The sequence below is a fragment of the Xyrauchen texanus genome, chromosome 33, assembly GCF_025860055.1.
Source record: "Xyrauchen texanus isolate HMW12.3.18 chromosome 33, RBS_HiC_50CHRs, whole genome shotgun sequence".
Classification (NCBI taxonomy): Eukaryota; Metazoa; Chordata; class Actinopteri; order Cypriniformes; family Catostomidae; genus Xyrauchen; species Xyrauchen texanus.
In genome coordinates, this window is record NC_068308.1 from 16,964,575 (window position 1) to 16,988,631 (window position 24,057).

The following is a 24,057-nucleotide window of genomic DNA, read 5'->3' on the forward strand; positions in this document are numbered from 1 at the left end:
AATCGTCTGTTTAACTCACTCAGCATCTTGTCAAGCACGAGGTAGAATATACTGGTCCGAAAAGTGTCTTTAGTACTTTCAGAACGGCCAGCTAGTTGGGACATTGTAACATATCCATGGAGCTTTGAGCTCTGTTTAGTCTTTCTTTTTTATAATAGATCGTAATTACGATCAGGGTGGCCAGTGGGGTGGCCGCGATTATTTCCATGGTGGCCGTGGCCACCCCTGGCCACCCCCTAGCTCCGCCCCTGAATAGAATACTCTAGGCTGAAACATACGTCACCATTTAGAATTCTGATATTTGAATTTAAAGTTTGAAAAACAAATTGCTGTTGACAGAATACAATTACATCAGCCCATTCAAGCAGTCTCGTGTTACCTTCAAACATTTTCAACATTCTCACTTCTTGACGTTATCCCGCCAATTATACTGGCCTCCTCACACACTGTTGTGAAAACGGTCGGTGTTTGAGGCATTTTGAGCCCCGCGCTTGGTTTGGGAACCTCTAGACTCCGCCCAAGCATAAATAACATTAGTTGCTCATTGGTTGACACGTGTTGTTGTACGTTCTGAAGACCACGCCCATCGCTCGTTAAGCTCTGAGGGTGGGATGTGTCGAGCGATTCAGTCTGCACGCAATGTTCAGTTATGAGGAACTGCTCTGGAAAGAAACTTTATATTCAGTTTACATTTATTTCAACTCGCTGGAACAAAGATATATATAGAGAGAGAGACACACAAATACAAGAAAGTTTTTGCTGTGTATAGCTTTAGTTTATTCTTTGCGCTTTTCTTCTGCTTGGAGAATGTAATTGCAAGTCAATGCCAACCTGCCTATATGTTTTTGTTGTTGTTGTTTTTTTTAATTGATTGAGCAGAATTGCCAAATGAATGGAGTTGCATTTTGCCTTGTTGGAATACCCCCAAATGGAGAAACTGGAGTAAGTTTCACGTTTTTATATATTTTAAGCTGACTGTGTCTGTGACTACTTTGCATACATGTGTACTGTAACTTCACTGGTAATATAATAACCCAGTGCTATGCCATGCATTGCTTTGAAGAGGATGAATGAGAAATCTATAGGTCCTATTTACTTATTATATTTTCAAGGAAGTTAGGCTGTCAAAATGTATGTCGAGATGTTTTATCTAGGACTCTTAAATGGCAACACAGGCTTTTGGAGAAGTCAAATATGTGTGCTAACATTGTAATATATGTATAACATCACAGTTGGTTGCAAATTGCTTTTTGCAGTGAGGTGCTAGAGGTTAAGATATATGTTTAACCTTAACACTTAGACATAACTGGCATATAGATATGATATAACAAAAGTGAACTGGAAGAAAAATGTGTGCCTGACTAGAGTAAATTCCATATGTCGGCCCCCAGAGACTGACAGAAGGGACATTGTGACTGTCAGTCAAGACCCCACACAGAAGGCGGGGGGATGTATGTCAGTGTCCATTGTTCCATATTGCACAGAACACTGAAGCGCACACTGGTCCATGAACCAGCTGCATCCTACCCATACTGTAAAACTTGTTCAGTTGGAACTTCCCCACCCTCAGAGGTTGTAAGCCTTTGGATGCTTAGCATAGTATGTGGTAGATGATGTGATTGATCATTTATTTGATATTATTGTGTGGCCTTGCAGTTGACCCAAAAGGAAAAAGAGGAATGTTGTTAATATCAGGCAGGAATTTATCGATGTCAACAGTTTAACAAAGTTATGTAGTAACATGTATCTTTTAATTAAAGAGTAAAGTGTGTAATTGTCGTTAAAGTAGTTTCTCATATCCCATCTTAAGTTTTTCAGACTTAATACAAGTTAAGCTCAATCTACAGCATTCATGGCATAATGCTGAAGCTGGTACATTTAAGATGGCAAATGAGAAACTATTTTCTTGGACTTCATTCACTTACATAGCAAGTGCCTTACTGTAAACACAACTTTTGCTTTTTAACATATATATATATATATATATATATATATATATATATATATATATATATATATATATATATATATATATATATATTAAGCGAGAGACGAGTCTAAATATTTTTTTGTGGGAATCAACATTATGCCACAAATGCTCCACCCCATCCCCCCGTAATCTACGGCCCTGCATAAGTAAACCATTTGAAGGTTATTTGTATATGTAGTCTGTGCTGGTTTAGTGTCCTAAATAAATTATGCAGATCAGGCAAACGCACTCAAAATATCACAGCTGAGAGCACTGTTTTACGCATTTCTGAACTTGCTGGATGATTCTGAGCAGTATTTAACATTATCATAAAAAATATATAATATTAATAATAATAATTGATTATATTTCAGGTATATTTTAGTTATAATTCCCATTTTGCTTATGTATGAAATAAATTGTCTCTTAGCTAATGCTGTTAATTATATAGTGGACCTTCTTACTTGGTACATTACAAAATATTATAATCTTGGTCACATTTTAGCTTTTTAAAAATGTATAAATTCCAAGTATTTCATCAACAAATATGATTTCTTGAAATTGCATATATTATAGGCATATTGCGTACATGTGTTTTATTTAATGTTAATTTAGTTTTTATAAAATTTTCAACATAGCAAAATCGAATTATTTTTACGTAGCCCCGGAACCTGCTTATGCACCCCCAGGGCACACCCATGTAAATCCAGTTGGAAATCACTGGTTTAGTGAATTTGGCCCTATATGTTTAAACATCCAGTGTAAGATGGGGGCTAAATTCGTTATCACATACTATACTACTATAATTTTCTCACAATTTCTGCCGTACAATAAATAGTAAGAGCAATATGGTAGTATCCGATTCTGAATTTAGCCAGGGAGAGTTTTGAAAACAAAAAACTCCCTGTTTGAAAACATTCTTTATTTGTGCAATTCCAATTGGTGATGCTAGTGGTGCAGAATTTACAGATAAGATAAAAAAAGATTGTGTAAATAGTCCTTTTCCTTTATGCTGTTGAATATTCTTCAAGGTCCTCCAATTTTGTCCCACAGTTTTACTGAACCACATAGACATGTGTTTCACTTCATGTAGGAGTGCTGTGGCACTTCAAGAATTTTCTTGTAGAGTTTCCCAACACTTGTAGAGTGTTGGAAAAGCTTTTTTTAGAAACACAGCTGTATTTGCTGAGCAGTTAGAGCTCTGAACATACTTACTGAACACCTGCTTTATTTAGTTTTGGAAAACCAGAATAGGACTGCTTAATTAGTCTTGCATCACAGTCTAAATAATATAAAAATGGAATAGTATTTTTGTTTTTATAATTTAGAAAATAACTGGGGAATTCATTTTTTTTTTCTTGCATCACAGTCTAAATAATATAAAAATGGAAGGTCCACTGTGTGGCACCAAAAGAAAAATAAAGTTTTCTCCCAAACAGACCTACATCCTTCCTTAAACCTTAAACCTAAACTTAACCGATATTGTAATAAAAAGTAAATGTGACATGAAAAACACAATTGCTGAAGCAACTACATCATTTTGTGGTGCTTTTATGACATTTTCAGCGCACATGTCAATGCATGTGCTCTTCAGGAGTCGTACCCCAGTCCTTTGCATCACAAGTGCAACAATCGATCAGTTGAGCTACTGTGCTCTCGCAATTGAACAGGCTTTTAGGCTAAAGGTAGTTGGTCATATAATGCACACAATGCAATGTATTTATTGCCTTACAAGTCATGCAATTTAGTAAAAGTGTTTTGATGTCATAATATACCATTGTGTGAGGAATAGGTTAAAAAAATCAGTAGCTCTCTAGTGTTCATTTTACCAGAAAACTGCTGCAATCCGTAAAACGAGCCACGATCAATTCATTTTGCAGGTATAGTATCGTGGTACTATGAGACAAGGTTGTTTTTTGTTGACTAGATGATACTTTCAAGAAATGACTTTTACTATGTAATGTTATAAGAAGCTGGTGAGAATCTGGGGCACTGATCTCAGATTGAGAGCTGGACAAGATGTCAAGCTGGGTACCACAAACTTACAATGGAATCAATTACCATAAATCTGTCACTGACAAATTTTTAAAAGTACAGGTATGTCAAGAAGTGTTCCTAAGTTGATGTATTATTTTTAAAGCAGAATAACACCTTAAATACTACGTTTTTTTTTGGAAGTTATGGACAGAAACACAATTTTGTAATTTAACTGTTATCACCCTCTCTCGTTAAATAAAGGTTTTACTGCTCAGCCAATTCCATTGGTTACATCGGATCTGTGATTCAGAGGAGAATTTTGAAGAACAGTCATACATAGTGTTTAATCAGTTTAAATCAAGGGGATACCCACACTATTGTCTTCAATTTGTGTACAATATTGTTAAAGGTACAAGTACTAGAACAAGTACTAAATCATAATTGTAAAAGAAAGGGTAAATAATTTTTGGTTAATTATGTACTATTATAATAAATCTTCTCAAGAAATTAAAAATATTAATTATAATAAATCTTCTCAAGAAATTAAAAATATTATAAAAAAAATACTGGTACATTCCTTTTACAGATCCTTCTTGCAGGACATTATTTTATCATCCTCCTTTATTCATTCACAAAACAAAACCCGTAATTTAACAAATCAACTGGTAAAATCTGATGCAGTTACATAAAAGAAACATGCATTCATAAAGGGTTGTTATCCTCTATAATAAGAACCAATCAATTCACAGATTTACATATGGAATATGTATATTAACTCTTTGATCACATGTAATCTACATGTTAAAATGCCCCTGTCCATTAATCTATGTTGGGAAGTCGTCAAGATCTTTAAAAATACAAATAAGGGAACATAAAACAGCTATTAGAAGAAATGACATTACCTTGCCCATATCTAAACATTTTCATAATTGTAATTACGATATAAAACTGAAAAGGTAGAAAGTTAAAGAAGAAGTGGGAATGTAGAGAAAAAACTTCTGTCTCCATGGAGGACAAGATGCATCGCGATTCCTCGAGAATTGTTTTGTAATCTAATTTTTAGATTAGTGAGGCCAGTGAAGATTCACACCTCTAATTTCAAGCTTGTCTATATTTGCATTTCATGCTATATCGTTGTCCAGTCTACACTCGATTGATTAAGGCCAGACTTGCCACTTAGACAAAAACGTTGGTAAAAATCACAGCATAAAAGCTAGGTAGCACCAGGTTTAAACACACTATGCCCTCCTCAGCACCCCTGTCATATTTCAAAACAGGACTTAGTCTAATCAGTCTCTTAATTGGTAAGGAATGGATTGAGCTACAATTAACCAAGGCTGAGAAGCTGAACAATTTCAGCCCTTAATCCTCTATTTTTCTGTAACCTTGGGGCCTTGGGTGACCAGTTATCTCTGTATACATTACAGACTGTTTTCAATAATTAACTTGGCCCTTGCCCTAGCTTGCTGACTTTGTGTGTGAGAGGGTGAGCATGCCCAATGTGCATCAGAAGCAAAGGACAGTTCTTCAGGCTTGACAAGAGAAGCTCTTGGTCCAATTAAACTAATCCAGTAATCTCCTGGAGAGGAAGATATGGGTGCCATTCCCCCATGGGCAAACGCCTGCAGGCCTCCCAGAACTCTGCTCTTCCTCAGGGATTCAAAACTGGCCATTAACTTGCTGTCAGACTTCAGCATTGACCTTCTCAGAGTGATAAGTAAATCCAAGAGAGCATTGAAGCAAGGTCTTTTTCTTAAGTGTTCTTCTTGATTTTGTGGTCTGCATCAATACTCATCCCTTGTCCTTTCACTTTATACAAGTTTTCTTTTTAGCTCATTATGGGAATGATTGAGTTTGGAGCATGCTTAACCTTTTACCCTTTTGTACCCTTGAGTTGGGCTGGGGAACAGATTGGAGCCAATTGAGCTGGTTCTTGAGTGACACTCTTTAGAGTTTCAATTTTGTTTAATATATAGGCCCTTTTCACACCTACGGTCCTAGTACTTTTCCCTTAGTAACGTTCTAAATGAGAACTCTTTACGACGAACAGAACAACCATAGAGACTTTTCCTCTTTTGCATTCCGACTCACAGAAGTAACCCTCATAGGGACGTCATCTAGAATCGGCCATTTTTCTTTTGTCATTAATTGGCGGTGCGATTCAATCGCAACAAAAACAACAACAACATAATCAACAACAATGATGGAGGATGACAGGATCGGAGCTATACTTTTGTTAGGGCTGTTTTTATACGAGATTGGCTGCATCGGTGTAACGCTTAAGAAGGTAAGGAGGAAGCTGGGACTGGCTTGACAAACATATAGACATTAAATAAAAATGTTCAGCATACAAATAAATAAAAACAACCACTTCTTTTCAGCCAGCTGCATCAAATCATAAAAACACTCAAAGATGCGGACAAGCTTCGTACAGCTCTCTCCCGTCTCCCTCTGTCTCTTCTCCTTAAATACTTCCGCCTCCCCTCACTGGAATGCGAGGCCATTGTGGCACGCAGGTGGAAGTCATTCGCGCTGCCCTGCTCACCACAATCTGAAAATGCAGGAAGCTGTCTAATCGATTAATGGTTTAACTGACAGCATTTTTGGATGAATGGAACTCATTAAACAGTTTAAAAAGCACCTTATTTCATCCTACCTACATCCTTATACAGCCTTCAAAGGCATTTTCCAGTTTTCTAATGCAGTCTGTCTTCAGGTTGCAGTTTAAACTGGTCTCGTGTGGTCCCTGCAGCATACGCTGAACTCAACCGACAACATGCTGAAAATGCACTATAAACCTATTTATCAACACAATCTTTTACAATAAAGGCTTTTATGACTCAACATAAAATACACATTAATTGACTTAAAAAAGACATCTTGATGCAAGTTAATCACAGAGTAACAGGCACACAATACTCTCCTCAAGTAAACTAAATTCATGATGGTTTAGTGTACAATAGAGTTCAGTTACCCACTCTCGATAAACGTCTGATTATTTATATTCGTCATCCCAAGAAAAAATCAATGTGGTAATCCAGAAATCACTTTATTTTCTGTATAGTCACACAATACAAACCGTACAAATGCAATGAAAACATAAGGGAAGTGTAAAATTAGTGCAATGAAAAGCAGGCTAGCAGCTAAAAGTTAGTTTACAAATGGCAACTACAGACTTCTTGAGATACTCAGAGCTCTTTGTGTGTCATAGGTTTTTGGCCAATCAAAGGCTGCTGTACCTCCCACAGTCTCCCACAGTCCTAAAAGTCCCTACACAGGTGTAGGAGCTAAAAACGTCCCCTTAAAAGCGACGAAAAATATTAGTCTTGTGGAGAAGTACCTAAAATGGGCATTAGTACCATCAGTGGAAAAGGACATTGTGAAAACAACAAACAAAATAACGGGAGAGAATTATGGTTAAAAGAGAGATAGAGTGGGCCTCTGAAAGGGCCTTGCTCATTTCTGAGTGGGAGGTACAAGCCAGTCTTGATATTGCCTTTGAAATGCAGTGTTGACAATGAGCCACTGTCCGTACCCTGCTGGAGTGGAGTGGGACCTGCAACTGTGTGATGAAAGGATGGGGGATTTGGTAGGTTAGGGTTGAAGGGTCAGACAGAACAGCTCCACCCCTCTCTCAGAGGTGAGATTGCTTCAAGTGGCCTGGTGTGAAGACTGACAGTAAATCATAGGAGACCTGCTGGACACAAAGGGAGGTAAGAAGGAAAAGGAATGAATGTCCTTCTTGTGCAATAGAAAGGAAACATTCTTAGCCCAGCTGGAGACTAGTACAAGAATGTGTGTAGTATGATGAAATACGAAAAGGAACAATTGAGAAGAAAAACAGTAGATAAGAACTCTATAAAATAGCAGAAGGAGTAATACCAGTTCACAGAGCAGACATAGTTTGATGTTTTATGGGGGGTGAAATTCAGCACATTAGTATGTCATAAATGAAAGAGAAGTAGTGTAGGAGGAAGGAAGGGAAACATGAATCCTCAGGTGCAATCAACAAAGTTCTGTTCCCTTAAGCAAAGCACACACTTAACGTTTGTTTTCTGTTGTGATGGTGCGCACACTACATGACTAATCGCAGACTGGGTATATCAACTACATGATCATTTGTCTTCAACTGAAGCTACAATCCCCAAATTCATTCACAAACACATGCACAAAGTAACAGGATAGTTTATTCGCGATAGCATGTCAACAAACAACATGAAAGAATTTCACTGATGATGAGACAGTGCTTCTTGTGATGTGGGTGATATTTTGATTGTAATTGGAGAGTTCTAATATTGTAAATTGTCATGCTACTAAATGGGCTTATGTGAAAATCATTTGCTGATTAATAAAATGACAATTCCATCAGCGGTCTGAAATGAATGAAAATGGAGTTCTAGAAATGTATATGATTCATAATAAGTAAAGATATGATTCCTACATTGTTAAGTAGGACATGTTACTGGATCAACATCCTTGTTGGTCCTGGAACAATATTCCTATAAAACAAATTAGATTCCAGGGATAGGGAAAGGGTTAGGGATAGGATTAGGACTATGTTTATTTGACAAGAATGTTGCTTTTGTTGACTCAAAAATATGCTGATCCTTGAAAATATACTGCTTGGCAAAATTCCTGTCACCCATGTAAGATAGTAGTCTCTTACAAAACAAGCCAATGGACAAAAGAGTAAGGGAAGAAAAGGGTATGAGTCCAGAGATAAAACTTAAATAAGCCTGATACGTCGAGTTAAGGTGTTATCGTCTGTGATTTTTACCTCAAACATCTCCAAAGTTTAGTCTTTTATACTTCCATTTTGTCCCTTTTTTTCCATCAATCCTATCATGTGGCTTGTTGAGCGCGTTACTGCGGAGAAGTAGCGCGTGTGGAGGCCCATGCTATTCTCTGCGGCATCCACGCACAACTCGCCACGCGCCTCACCGAGAGCGAGAACCGCACATTATAGTGACCTTGAGGAGGTTACCCCATGTGACTCTACCCTCCTTAGCAACTGGGCCAATTTGGTTGCTTTGGAGTCCTGGCTGGAGTCACTCAGCACGCCCTCGATTCGATACCCAGGCCCCATATGCTTCCATGTTTTTACTCTTGTCATTAAGCATACTTTTTTCAGGTTTCTTTAACACACATCAGGAATATCTACACTTGTTTCTCAAATAATTTAAAGAATTGATGGATGCTGTGACATGTTTCTTTAGCCCAGTTGTCACCATCACATGACTGGTGTGCTGTTTTCCCCACAAATTTCGAGGCACTTGCTCTTTCAGCTTGATGAAAAATCAGATCTGGCTGGCTCTCTGCTCAAGTGGAATGTGACTGGAATGGGAAGAGGCTTGATGGACAGTCAGAGGAAGAGTGGACTTATTCTTTTCAGGCAGGAATATTTGAGCAGTGTTGTCATTTTCAGACTCCATTGTGTGGGCTAAAGAGGACAAAAAGTGCAGTTAATTGTTTCTCAAGTCAGCAGCATAAGCTCATTCTGTGGGTTTGGTAAACCAGAGAGAGAAGCAGTACTGAGAAAGAGCATGAGAGATTTATAATGGGGAAGAATCTAAGTGTAGCAGCACATGCTGTAGAGTAAGAGATAACTGGGATGCAATTGAGAGTGTGGGTTTGAAAAATGACTTTACATAGAAGCCAGCAGGAGAATGAATGAAATGAAAATGTAAAAGTGCTTAGTCAGAATTACGAAAAGATTATGGTAATTTTAAATGTGTCTTAAGCGTGGGTTTGTATTTTCTTTTTTTAACTTACCATTTCAGTGACATTGTAATAAGTTACTTTGAGAAGTTGAGGGTAATATGATGACAGTTGTTTGTTCCATTAGCAAAATAAATGTTATAGAATTTTTAAGAATGTATACTGGTATCGAAATCGGGTCCGATACTGCGCTTATGTACTCACGATACCGTCTGATGTACAAAAGTCATAGCGTAAGCATTCAGTGCACAATTTAAAATTGCTATGTGTCCTAGTGTTATTATTAAACCCCAATGAATGCGATTTAATCAAATAAATATACAATTTGCATGTGCTGCGTGCCTCAAAGTGAACATGTGAAGTGGCTGCTTATACACTAGAAACACTCCATTAGGAGCATCACCTTGCTCTGTGTGTGTGGTAGATGACCAAGAACAGACCTCATTCACTCTACAGCATGCAGCTCATATAAAGACTACATATGTATTTTAACATTACAAAAATAAACCAAGTATCGTTTCGCGAGTACCGAAAAGGAACTTATTTTTTAATCATCATCTGGACTGACTTAATTCAAGTGAAAATGGCTCCAAGTCTGTTGTATAGATTAGATACTGTATGTATTACAAGTCCTCTGAATCTTATGCAGTGATTGAGCTGATCTGATCACTGGTCCCAGTTCAGATATTATGGATACATCCAAATCACAATAATTCATGGTCCATAGAAGAGGTCAAACAGCAGTCATTTGTTACATGGATAGTCTACTGCTAGCTCTATTGTAGGAACATGTTATGTGGAAAAAAGAATGAGGGGGCCAGAGACATTTTGTTTAGAAATACAGTATGAAACATTATTGTTAGCATGGAACAATTTCACAGTTGACTTAATATAGGTCATTCAGGAGGTCTTTCCTCCCATTCAGAGTTGTGTGGTTATGCAAGTGAGAAGTGTCACAATAATTGGTGCTACAGAATGGGTCTAATGAAAAGAGCAGGTTTGTATTTTGGTTTGTTGTAAAAATTTTTACACTATTTGAAGCAGCTTTATGGACAGCCTGTTCTCATAGAACAACATTACTTTACCTACATTTTTGTAAAAAGATTTGATATGGCTTTTAGCACCTCACAGTGGACATTTCCGAAGGAACCACATAATATAATTACACAAAAAAATGTCCTGTACAATTGTCATGAGATCAAGCTGGTAATGGGCAGCTTGACTGATGACGATGTCCTACTAGTGGCTGTTTTTTTTTGTTGAGGATTTGGTGTGTCTACTTAGTGCAGTTGATGAGACTGAGGCTGTGTGTGGAAGAACATTAGTACCACTCTGCTTCTGTAGTAGGTATACAGTACTATGTGCAGTGTGTGAATTGTCTGTATGCACATAATTCAAAGATATACTGCATATGCCAGATTGTGCAGTAGGCTATACATGCTGAACACAGTGAGGAATACTGCATCCCACATTGCAATACACTCTGCTTGATCTTCCATTTCCAGTGTGATGATTGAAAAAATATTAACCATAATTTTTTACATCTGTTTCTCAGTCATTATTTAATCAGACTGCCAAGAGTTATCGAAGATGATAACTGGATGCCACTTGCTGAATCAATGAAATGAGATCATGTGACAACAGTGTGTTTGATTTGTTTACCTTTGCATAACTAATGTTTCACGTACTACTTTAAAAAATAAGTTATTATACAGTGTATAGTATATTGTGTATAGTGCATAGCCTGATTATGTCCTGATGCCCACCAGTGCCCTTTAAGGGCAATTACACATGCATTTCAAGGATGGTCAGTTTCATGGTATGCGCCTTCTATAAGTATTAGATTGGATTCTTTATAAAGACTTATGAGTTATGACCAAAATATTGTTGGACATGTGTGTTTGGGTATATATACATTTTATGTTTCCAAATTCTGTTTTTGTAAATGCTGATTGTAAGCCTGATATGTGTGTTTAATTTGTCCCCCAACCCTGATCAGTCCCACGTGTCTCATTGTTCCTCTGTGTCAGCTACTTTATTGTCAGTGCGACTGTTTTTGTGTAGTGACTTTATATCCTCTGTGTCACCATCTGTCTATCTGCCCATCCACCTGTCTTTTCCTCTTTCTCCTCGTATTGAAATCACTCCCATCATTCAGTCCTCTATCATTTTTATATTTCTGTGCCAAAGTCCCTTTCAAAGCAAGTCTGTACGCTTGGCGGCCATTTTGTGAAAGCTCCTGGGCTGCTATTTTCTATGTATACAAGAGGCATGAAAGTACAGCTCCTATATACTTAATTGGGGAAAGACCAAAGTCTCTAAAACGGTTGTTCAAGATTATGATCAAAGAAAATATTTCAAATCAGCAGTTAAATCTGTCAGCAATGGTATCATAAATTATGTTTCTTCAGCTCAGATCACACGAAAAAATGCTATTTGTCATTTTCTTGAGTTAACTGACTGATGTCTGTATCTAAAAGGTAATTGGCTCTTTTATCTTTAAGGCAGAACTTCCTTATTTACATCTGCCATATTGGGCATTCCAATTTCTCCAATTCATTTTAATTCAAGTGCTCTATCTCGAGCTAAACAGTTTCTGGTTGTGCTTAACAGCAACTGCATACTCACAGGGACACATGCGTCAAACTGTGAGAATTCCTTGATGTGTTTGCAATTGTGAGATTGTCACAATTATTTTTCTGGCATCTTGCAATAGCAGCTGTTTGATTTAGAGCCATTAAATGAGCATGTCTCTCAGTTTGTCTTTCTCTCACAGAAAAATGTGTTATTTACTGTGTCATCATCATAAATAAAGCTCCAAACGTAAGTTCGGGACAAGCTTGTACAACTAGGCCTGCCAATCATATCCCATATAAGCAGCTGCTTCCCTCACACCTGTAACTATTCTTTGTATCCCTCCACCTCCCCATCTCCACCTTTACAGTATATTTAATAATGCCTATACCCAGTGACCGAAATGGCCAAGATTCAGTGGGGGAACCGTAGTTATTATGTAACAATTTACTATATATTTTAAAATAAATTATGTATTCTTAAAACTTTGTTCATCCAAGAATCCTTTGCTTGTGTTCAGCATATATTGTTAATTAAAGCTGCTAGTTTAGGACCTGTGAGGAATCTTTTTCTCAAATTTGAGACTCTGATGTACTTGTTGTGGATCTGGGTTGTCCACTTATCTCCCTGTCCCAGTTAGATCAAGTGATGAAGAGAAATATGTTTCTTTTTGGTTATTTTGAAAACCGAAATTTGACTTTCAGGTGTAAAGTAACTGCCAGTGTACTCGACACCTCTTCTGGAAAAATACACTATATTGTGATTTCCACACTTCATTAAGTAGACAGCCATTTTAACAATTTTAACAAAAAGAAAAGTTAATATATTATATGACTTCTTAAGGATTATGTGACACTATTTTCTTAGTAGACTGGAGTAATTGCAGCTGAAAATTGGGCTTTGCCATCATGGAATTTTTATTTATTTATTTATAAATAAAAACTTAAAAACACATTTCAGATTATATCTCTGTAATCTATAACAACATTACACTAGGGAAATTCTGAACACAAATTGCCAAATCTACTCGATATTTCTCTTAATTTTAATGAATGCATTGTGCATGTGTGTGTGTCAAGACTGCAGAATGTCTAGGTTACTGTTGTAACCTCTGTTCCCTGATGGAGGGAACGAGACGTTGTGTCGAGGAAGCGACACTAGGGCGCATTTCTGAACTTGAGAAAAGGCCAATGAGAAATTGGCAGACAGAATTTGCATGTCCCTCTATACATAGACATACGGGTATAAAGGGAGGGAATCATGCCTCTGTCATTCAGGTTTTGCACTGAGGAGCATAGAATGAGGTTCATCCATAACAGTGGCTCGGTTCAGGGTCGTGGCCGGGAGGACACAACGTCTCATTCCCTCCATCAGGGAACAGAGGTTACAACAGTAACCTAGACGTTCCCCGTCTGTCACTCACTTCAAAGTTGTGTCGAACTCCCCAGGGAGGAGTCATCCAGGGAGCTGAGTTAGTTGGATCTCCTGGGATAAGAGCGCACGTGAGGGGAAAGGCGCTAGGTGCCAGCGGTAAAACCGGTCAGTTGTTCCGCATTACCGAGTTCTACCGGCTCGGACCTGATATAACACGGGACGAGACCGAGTCAACCCTGAGATTGTAAAATCTTGAAAGGTATTGGGTGTTGCACAGCCCGTTGCTCTGCATATGTCTGCTAGGGAGGTGCTGTTGGCCAGTGCCCACAAGGATGCCACACTTCTTGTCGAGTGTGCTCAAACCCACAAGGGGTCGGGCCCGGCCTGGGAGTGATAGGCCAATGCGATGGCATCAACAACCCAGTGGGAAATTCTCTGTTTGGAGACAGCGTTCCCTTTCCACTGTCCGCCAAAGCAGACAAAGAGCTACTCTAGAACATCTAAAGCTCTGAGTGCCATCCACATAGGTATGCAAAGCATGCACTGGACACAGCAACCAAAAGGCTGGGTCTGCCTCCTCCCGGTGCAATGCTTGCAGGTTCACTAGTTGGTCTCTGAAGGGGGTCGGAGGAACCTTGGGTCACAGTCTTAGGACGACATGAGTGATCGAACTCAAGACAGGTGTCGCTGACAGAGAACGCTTGCAGGTCCCCAACCCTCTTGATGGATGTGAGTGCGATCAGGAGGGCCGTTTTCATGGAGAGGGCTTTGAGCTTGACTGATTCTAGTGGCTCGAAGGGGGGGTCTCTGAAGGCCAGAGAGGACCACTGATAGATCCCAGGAGGGGAACAGCAGCTACATACATCTTCAAGGTGGAGGGGGACAGCCTCCCCTCCTGCCTCTCCTGCAGAAATGAGAGCAATGTCCCGACTGCGGACCGATTCCGATGCAGCAGCGAACTCATCATCCAGCTCGTGGGGCTTGAGGGAGCAAGCAGACTGAGCGTGAGGCAAGGCGCCCTCACCTTGAGCCTGGACGGAAGTCAACGAGTGTGCTGGGATGGGTGGTTCGTGGGGATATACCCCATCCCCAAATCGCCTCCATTACCAGCCGTGTCGTCCTCAATCCCAGAAGGAGTGACATGGGGGGGGGGGCCAGCTGGAGTGGCGTTCCTCTTTAAGAAGGAAAGCCGGGACCGCAATGTTGCCATGGTGAGGTTCTCGCAGTGAGAACACAAACCATCCACAAATGTTGCCTCGGTATGATCGCTGCCCAGACACAAGAGGCAGCGTCTGTGACCATCAGGAGCAGAGAGAACTTGACTGCATCCAGGAACTACACGGGGCGGAAGGGCATTTTTATAAAGACGCGTCCTGAAAAGGATGTTCAGCGCCGCCATGTATTGCTCTTTTAGAGAAAATAAACTCTTAAGAAATATTCTCTTTTAGAAGCGCTATCAAAGCTCCCAGGGGCAAAGCTGCACTGCCATGCAGAGAAGGAGAAAGCCGCCGATACGCGCCATAGATTCAACAGCATACGCTCTATAGAGATGTGTGGAACAGTAATGACTGTAGCTCCCTGATCACACAACCGCTAGGCTCCGAAGAAAAAATCTGAATGGACAGATGCATGATTCCCTCCCTTTATACCCATATGTCCAGGGGAGGGACATGCAAATTCTGTCTACCAATTTCTCAGTGGTCTTTTCTCAAGTTCAGAGATGCGCAAGGCTCTCAAGAGAGACCCCTAGTGTCGCTTCTTCGACACAACGTCGAAGTGAGCAACAGACGGGGAACATACATTCTCGAAGAAGAATACCAATACAAACAGCTCAGCATTTATTTGTGCATAAAATTACACGTACACTTATATACTTGTTGATGGTATTGTGAGCAAAGAAAAACATTCTTCTGGTTTGTGGATTTCTAAATTGACTGTGTGGATCTGTTGCATGTGGATTCCCCTGTGCTTCTGATGTATGCATGAATGTGTTCTGGAAAATAACGATAGTCAACATTGCAGAACCACAGATGCAGAAAATCCCATGCATTTATGAGCATAACCTACAAAACTTTTGTATGCTATTTAGTGAAGATTGAAATACTCTTTATTCCCCAGACAAATGTAGCATTCCTCTTCATTCCTCCCCCCATGTCCAGCCATGCATATACCAATGCTTATTTTAAAAATCTCTTTCTATTTCTTGCTTTAGTTAAATAGTCTGGGGAGGGGGGGGGGTCTTAGTGCTCAAGCCCAGTCGTGTGCTCAAGCCCCTCCCTTATGGACTGCACGCCAAATCCACAACTTATAGGAATTGTTCACCCAAAAATGTAAATTGTCTCATAATGCACTTACCCTAATGCCATCTCAGATGTCTTTCTTCAGAAGAACACAAATGAAGATTTTTTGATGAAGACAGAGCTCTGTCAGGTTCTTATAATGGATGTACATGGGTGCCAGCACTTTGATGGTCCAAAAGTTATATAATAAAGTAGGCACCCTTGATTTTGGCAAAATTTCATTAGTAAAAGATGTTCTTTAATGATCCAGACACACAAGCATTTCTTCCTCGCCACTAAACCTTTAACCTTATCAACTGAACTCTACTTTAAACCCTTCACACTGTGAGTGTATTACTTGCTTTCTACCCACCTCACACATTGCTGTCAAGGCAAAGAGCAATGATCTGTGATGTTACTCTCAACAGAAGCTTAAATCATGCATTAACACACAATTTAAGTTTTTAACTCTGAGTGTGCAATAGCTAGTTCAGTAGGAATTCAGCAGCGACTGCCATGTCTCTGAGTCTAAAATGAGCAGACAGAGATGCAGGGCGATTCAACCAGAGGGAGAGATAAAGAGAGAGAGAGTGACGTTTGTCAGTATGAAAAGAGCTGCTCATCACACAACTAGCAGGATTGACCGGGTCGGGGATACAGTGGAGTAGGAAAGAGAGGTGGCGAGAAGGATAGAATGAGAGATTGAAACCCCAAGTTGTCTGATTGGCAGAAATCACACTGAGCTGACATATATATTGACTGCTGCTTTATGAAACATTTTTAAACTTCAAGCTTTGGAAAACCCCTTATTGGTCAGAGAAGCAAAGCAAGTGGACATTGGAGGACTGTAAAAATCACTAGGATTTCATTCTAATGATTATAGATTCAAATGGATCGTGTTTTATTGGAAACTACCACTCAGCATTTTGGATATGAGACTTTTACACCTAGTTTTAATTTAACTTGCTGCCTTAACACTGGCTGTTGTATTCAAATCTGTGGCATTCAACAACCTACAGGTCAATCTGAGAGGAAAAACAGATGACTATGATTCATTCCACTCTTGCACGGCAGGGTAAGCTATATAAATGAAAGATATTGCTGAAAGGGAGACTTTACAGAGGTTCTGAATCATATTGTGGACTATGTAAAGGGAATGCAATGGATTAAACTGCATTAAGATGTCTTCGCAGAAGAAGGGGACATCTTCGAAAGAGAGAAGGAAAGGAAAGGAAGTGACTGTACGTCTACTTTGACAACAAACCATCAAACCAGTATGAGGGTGTGACAAGCCAAGAATATCATTATTTTGGTATGAAGAACACCATATCTCAAGTTCAAATGATTTAGAAATGGCTCTTAAATCTTTTGATGAATGTTGGCTTGTTGATCACCAAGGGACAAGTGCTCATCTCCAAGAGGAGATGAGCACATGATTATGTTCATGGGTGGGATCTCTACAGCCGACTGACCTTGCCGCATTCTGCCCTGTGGTGGTGGAACTGGTGGTCCCCTATGTTCAGTCAGGCTGATTATGTGTTCAGTAATGCAGTGCGTATCAGGGATTCCAGCTCCAGTGGGAATGGAGTGGCTTTTTGAGTTCTCAGTGGGCGTGGATTGCAGTGATTCAGATCCTCGTTGCATATGGTTGGCCATTCTGAGGAACGCTGGTGTTCAGCCCCATCATGCACAGATATCTGGAACTGGCTCGATGCACTTTGGTCCAAGAAGGGTAAGAGATTAATTACAGTGTGATATACTACATAATTGAGGCTGAAACCATTTTAGACAAGTGTGAATTTCCATTCTGGTCCAAGCTGCTTTGTGCTGGTTTAGTTGGTGGACCAGCATGGCCATGCTGTTCATCAGCAAAAAATGCTGGAGAACCAACATTTTCTTTCTGATAAAGCTGGTTGACCATGGAAGGCTTGCGGGTTAAGCTTGTAAGAAGCCTGGTAGGGATACCAGCACACCAGCATCCAAAATTCAACATATGCTGGTCTTTTCAACAGGGATGTGATGTTGAAATGCATCATGTCACATGTCTAAAGCTGTCAAAAGTAAATTCAGCTCCAGTTTCTTGAGAGGAAACCCAAACAGCAACATTATGTATCCTAGTCAGGTGACAGAAACCTACATGCTTACATGTTGTGTCACTCAGGTATGTGGCTCTTATTGATGTTTTATGTCTGGCTTGCTTGATGGGTTCACATTTGCTTTCTAGACTTTGAATCTGCTTTTTTTCTTGGTGTTTGCTGTGCTTTGCCTGCTGTGGCTTATATAAGGTGTACTTGGAGAGGAGCTAAAGCCAAGTGGAGAGGAAAAGATTTAGAGTGGCTCCCATGCCTGCAGTAAGCATTTGAGTGTTTTATACATATGTATGAAGGTGGGAGTGAATCACAGTATGTGCTCCACAACCTTGTAGACCTAATGATGAGCAGCTCTGATAAGCAGGTGAGAAAAGAGTCAGATGCCTGAAGATTGTATGGCATTTTATTTAAAAATACAACCTAAGTGTTTTCCCTAATGATTGTGCCTGTTAAGTCTAGTCCAGTTTAGACATTAATTTAAACAAGAGAAATTACAATATCACCACTCCAAAGAGATCTACTGATCTTGAACCTATTGTGTGTATCAGATCACTGGAATGTAGTGTAACACTAATGTGCGTATTGTCACCAGGGTACACAATGAGGAATCTTGTCATTTTGAAGCAACACCTCTATCACTCTTTTTGCTTTCACAGGGGCCATTCACAACAAATGCTTTTTGCATCTGTCTGCACTGTTTTTTGTATCATTTGTATGTAGACATGCACTAGATGGACATCTTTGAATGTTGCACCACATCTCAGTCTTTATTTAGCATCTTGCACATTAACACATCTTGAGACAAATGCATTCTGTTTCATACGCAAGAATGTATGTTGTCTGATCAGCTCCTTATTCTCTGTCCTTCTGTTTCTTGCACCTTGCCCTGCTTGACTGTTTTTTTTTTTACTTTCTTGTATTATCCACTCTCTTTGTAACATGTCTCCACATGAACCAACTTTCAAATTCCTAATGTCTGCTCTTGTTTCCTTACAATTTTGTACTCCATCTTTATCTTTTCTTTGTTTGGATAGTACTTCCTTAGATCAATTTTTCATGGTCAAGGTTAATGCCATCTCCATATGTTAGGGCAGATGGACAGTGGAGTCTTGACATACTTCAGGGAATCTGGAGCGGGAAGTGTTACCTTGGAGATGGAACAAGTATAGCCTACATGAGTAAGGGAAGTGGTAGGAGAGATTTTTGGGAAGTAGTGATGGTGTTCAGACAGCCTATTGACGGTCACTGGCTTAATGTTGGAAAGCTTTATTAGTCAGGATTATTTTGGGGGTATAGAGGATTCCCTTAATGGCCAGTTAAGGGAGGTACTGCACTTCCTGCTTTATAGTTTCCACTTCCTGCTGTTGTTTTCTGGCACTGCAGCACAGCCTGGTGTGAGTTGCAGTGGAATGGAGCCAGGGGAAGAGGAAGTGGGTGGGCATAGGGGAAATAAGTGTAGTGTCAGGCAAAAGATACAAGTCATTGGCTATTTCTCTTATGCTAAATTCATATACAATTGTTTTTTTTTTTGCATAAGAGAAATAGCCAATGACTTGTTTCTTTTTTTGAAAAAAAAATGTTTTTTTTTGTAAGGTTGTTCACATGACATTTTAAATGTAGCCCATATCTGATACTAGTCTGAACAGCCGATGCTCCTAAACTGACCCTCATGTGTATAACACTCCCCGAGCATGCATATAAAAAATCCTGCAATTTTTATCATTGTATTTTTACAGTATATTGAGTCATTCAATTATCATTCAAATTATAATTGGCTGTTATGTTGTTTTTAAACTTGGTATATCAAATAATATTTCAGGATATGATGAGACATAGGCTATTTCTTGATGGCTAATGTAGTATTTATAAGTAATTTGCAGTCGTACGTTGGAAATGTGATTACCTTCAAAGCTGAAGAATGTTATATTAAAAGCGAAACATTATAAGATTGAAGGGCAGCTGGAAAAAAAGGCATTGTTACATATAGGCTAAGAAGAGTAGTTATTTATAATTATTTCAGATTTCAATTGACTTGCTTGCATTCGCAGTTTGAAAAAAATAAATAAAATCAGCAGTGTTTTCTGTGCAGAAAATCTCCCTCTATCTTTTCATGCACATGTGTAATCCAAACAAAAAGTTGAACTCAACTCTTTAGAGTTTGTCAAGAAGAAATATAAACTCAAAAAAAGAAATATCCTCTCACTTTCAACTGCTTAACATATTTAAATATTTGTATGAACATAAAACGATTCAACAACTAAGACATAAACTGAACAAGTTTCACAGACATGTGATCAGTAGAAATGGAATAATGTGTCTCTGAACAAAATAATGGATGTACATGGGTGTCAGCACTTTGATGGTCCAAAAGTCATATTTAGGCAGTAAAAAAGTAGGCACTCTTTTGATTTGGGGGGGTCAAAATCAAAAGTAACAGTCAGTATCTGGTGTTGCCACCAGCTGCATTAAGTAGGCCTACTGCAATGCATGTCCTCCACATAGACTGCACCAGATTTGCCAGTTCTTGCTGTGAGATGTTACCCAACACTTGGGTCCAAAAACCGATACATCTGATTTACGAAAATCATTACATAAATATTCAGCGCACAAATTAAAATCACGTTATGTCCTACTGAGGTTATTTAACAGCAAAAGCTGCAATTTAATGTGATAAATATATAGTTTGCACATGCAGTCTTTTAAATGTGAGTGCTTATGAATGTGTGGAGTAGATGTTGTACAGACATAAAGCCACAAGCAGCTCTTACCTTAAAGAGATCCTTGGTTCATTCACATAAAACACTATTATGAGCATTGCATGCTCTATTTATAGTAGATGACAGGAGGCAGAGCACTAATTCACTTTTTAGCATGAGTCATATACAGACTACATATTTATTTATTTAAATAGTAGCCTTTTGTGGTTTAATAATCACTTTTGAGTCAAGTAACGACTGGATTGGGAAGCCGCCATCATAACATCAGAGCTCTTTGGTCATAATAACACAGAAACACTTCAAAATAAAAGCTCAGCCAAAATAAAAGCTCAATTTAAATGAAAATATTATGACAGAAATAAATCACTACTGTATAGTTATGTAATATTCACTGTTATACTACTACTACTACTAATAATAATAATAAAGCAATTGAAATTGTATTAAATTGAATCAATATCTCACATCTCTATTGCTCTGTTATGCTCACACTATTTGACAAAAATAACCCCAGTGTTGTATTTAGAATTGCGCTTTGAGGTTCTGTATAAAATCACTTAATTTGATAAATAATAATACAATATCATGTCAAAAATGAATTGTTAAACTTTAATTTGATAAAAGTTTTAATGAATTAATTTATTTAAACATAATTTTGTTAAAATAATAGAGTTCAGGAAAAAAAAAAAATGCTGACTCCATATCAGCAAGTACTAAAAAAAAATTGTATCGGTTCTCGTACTCGTTCTTCAAAAAATGGTATCGGTACAACCCTATTTTAAACCATAACAGACATTTATAAGTGGGCAAATCAAGTGTGCAAATGATGCATTTTGAGATCACATTAAATCCGACCAGGCGGTTCACACTACAGGCTTTGGAAAAAATCTGATACATATCTGATTTATTTCCACATATGAAAGTGGACCAATTCGGATTTGAAAATGTCAGATTCAAAGCTCTTGTGTCTGTTCTCACTGTCATCCAATTATCAGATCTGCGATCACAAAAATCTGATTTGGGCCACATTCAGCTGCAGTGTTAATGTAGCTGCTGCAGTTGAGAAATTCTCTAGTAAATGAGCCACTGCGGTTGAGAAATGCTCTAGTAAAGGAGCCACTGTGGTTGAGAAATTCTCTAGTAAAGAAAGCTCAAACTAAATATCTGAAGTCAATAAACCTGACTCTACCTATAGAGCTGATCAATAGCGTATCAACACGCCTCATTGTAATGTAGAATTTCTCATAAATTTCTCAGATGTTTAATGTCCCTGACTCTATGCACCACTTGACCTGGAGTCAAAGATTACCTTTATTCACACATTTTGCATTAAGAGTTAATTGTGTACATGGCTGCAAGGCCCTTCTGCTCCCGTTTTTCCTTTGTTTATTTTCTCCTCTTGCAGTTGTGAAGTCCCATGTGGTACTTTATTTTAGCATCTGCGTTTAAAATAGACATTCTTCAGACATTTCTCATTCCGCTGTTTAAAGGGTCAAGCCCTAAGGTGGGTGAAGTACAGAAATTACCTTTGTATGTAATTGAACCCACCCATCTCCCACTAATTCCTTTGTTAATAAATTACAATGCATCAACATCAGACTTCACTCATCCAAAGAAAGAGTGAAAACATCTTTTAGACACTGGAAAATATAAACATTGCCTTTCTAAAAATTTTCCAGGAAGTTACTTTATGGATGTTCATATCAGTTGTCTCATTATGTTCCTTTGTTTGCTACAGGCTAAAGGCCACAAGGATGGAGGATTGTCATCCAGTCAGAAGACTCGACCCATGTCAGGAGAGGGTGTGGCCTGGAAGGGTCCCCGCACGGTGGTGCTGCAAAAAAACTCTCAGGGCTTCGGTTTTACACTGCGGCACTTCATCGTGTATCCACCGGAGTCTGCTTTCCACACTAATGTGAAGGTATCAAAATGAACAACTTTAGATGTATAGTTGACCCAAAAATGAAACTTCTATCATCATTGACTTCGTTTCAAACCTGCATTATTGTCTCTATTTTGTCGAACACAAAAGGAGATGCTTGTAAGCATGTTAGTGACTGAAAACATAAGTCAACATTTACTTTGGGTTAGAGTGAGGTTTTTTTTTTAGTACATGACATAAATCCTCTGGTTTGACGTCTGGTTAGGACACTTGTAAGTGATCTTCTGCCTCTCTGACTTGGCACAAAGCACAGTGAAGGCTTAAATCTTTCAGACAAATATATCATGAGTATGTAGGTCAACGTGGTGCACCAATTTGATCAAAAGCCCATTTGAGAAAGCAGGCAGGGACCTCACCCCTGTTCAACATATTAGCCATGTCCACTCCACCTATAAATTACCCCAGAGCCCCTACCCGCCTCTCAGGTCCCCTGCCTCAGTGTCACTGAGAGGGTCAGGACAGACTGGTGCTTTGCTTCTCTTGGGCAGCAAAGCCCTTTGCTTTTGTCTGCATTCGTTAGGAATGAGCCGTGTCAGCGAAGCCTAAAGCTTTCACACAGCTAGCTACATGCAAACTGCACACTCAGCTCTGTGTATGTGTTTGAGTGATTTAAGGAAGTCCACATTTATGTTTCCATGTGAGCATAAATTGTATTGGTAAAGTCCTAATGTGCAGAGTAGCTGTCACTGTACTGTACTGTACTGTAAATTGCTTTGGATAAGAAAAAGTGCTAAATGAGTAACAACCAACTGCATTGAACATTTGGGTACTCCCCCTAGTGGTGTGTAGGTTACATGCCAATACAGGCAGTTTTACTGACCTCAGTCATTAACTCTGTTTTTCAGGATGAGGAGAATGGCAATGACAAAGGTAAGTTAATCTAAAACCTTAGATGATGCTCGTAGTATTTCACTTGTGAGTGCTTGTATGATAGTTTTATGCTTTTGCTAAGGAGGTCAGAGGCCTCGTCTGGAGCCAATGGACACCATCTTTGTGAAGAATGTGAAAGATAAAGGCCCAGCCCATCAGGCTGGCTTGTGTACAGGTAGGGGAACATGGTATGGCCATATCTGAAACGTGTTGTGTGCTTTGTCTGTTCACATACCCTAACTGGAGCCATTATTGTAAATATGTGCTTGTTTGTGTTAAGGAGACAGGCTGGTGAAGGTGAATGGAGAAAGCGTGCTGGGGAAAACTTATTCTCAGGTCATTGCATTGATTCAGAATAGGTGAGGCTAATTTGAATAGCTATTAATTAATAAACTGTACTAATTACAAAGAACAAAGTGGATTGGTATCAACTGTGAATTTGTAATTTGATAGCTGCTTGTGTTTCTTTTTAGTGAGAATATGCTGGAGTTGTCCATCATGCCTAAAGATGAGGATGTGCTACAGTTGGTAAGTGTGAGTATGACCT

The 24,057-nt window shown here is 39.0% G+C and overlaps 1 protein-coding gene across 9 annotated transcripts in view; it reads left to right on the plus strand.

Moving 5' to 3' along the window:
• Nucleotides 1-24,057, plus strand: part of arhgap23b (Rho GTPase activating protein 23b) — a 65,802-nt gene that overhangs the window by 21,698 nt on the left and 20,047 nt on the right. For 4 of the 9 annotated variants that reach the window (XM_052102377.1, XM_052102376.1, XM_052102375.1 and 1 more), the window contains 5 exons: nucleotides 22,437-22,619; nucleotides 23,486-23,510; nucleotides 23,593-23,685; nucleotides 23,791-23,869; nucleotides 23,984-24,044. In XM_052102377.1, the coding sequence (XP_051958337.1) occupies nucleotides 22,488-22,619; nucleotides 23,486-23,510; nucleotides 23,593-23,685; nucleotides 23,791-23,869; nucleotides 23,984-24,044 (390 nt within the window). In that variant the 5' untranslated portion in view covers nucleotides 22,437-22,487. Of the gene's footprint in view, nucleotides 1-641; nucleotides 943-22,436; nucleotides 22,620-23,485; nucleotides 23,511-23,592; nucleotides 23,686-23,790; nucleotides 23,870-23,983; nucleotides 24,045-24,057 lie in introns of those variants that run through there. The other 5 variants (XM_052102371.1, XM_052102378.1, XM_052102380.1 and 2 more) reach the window with 3 other exon arrangements.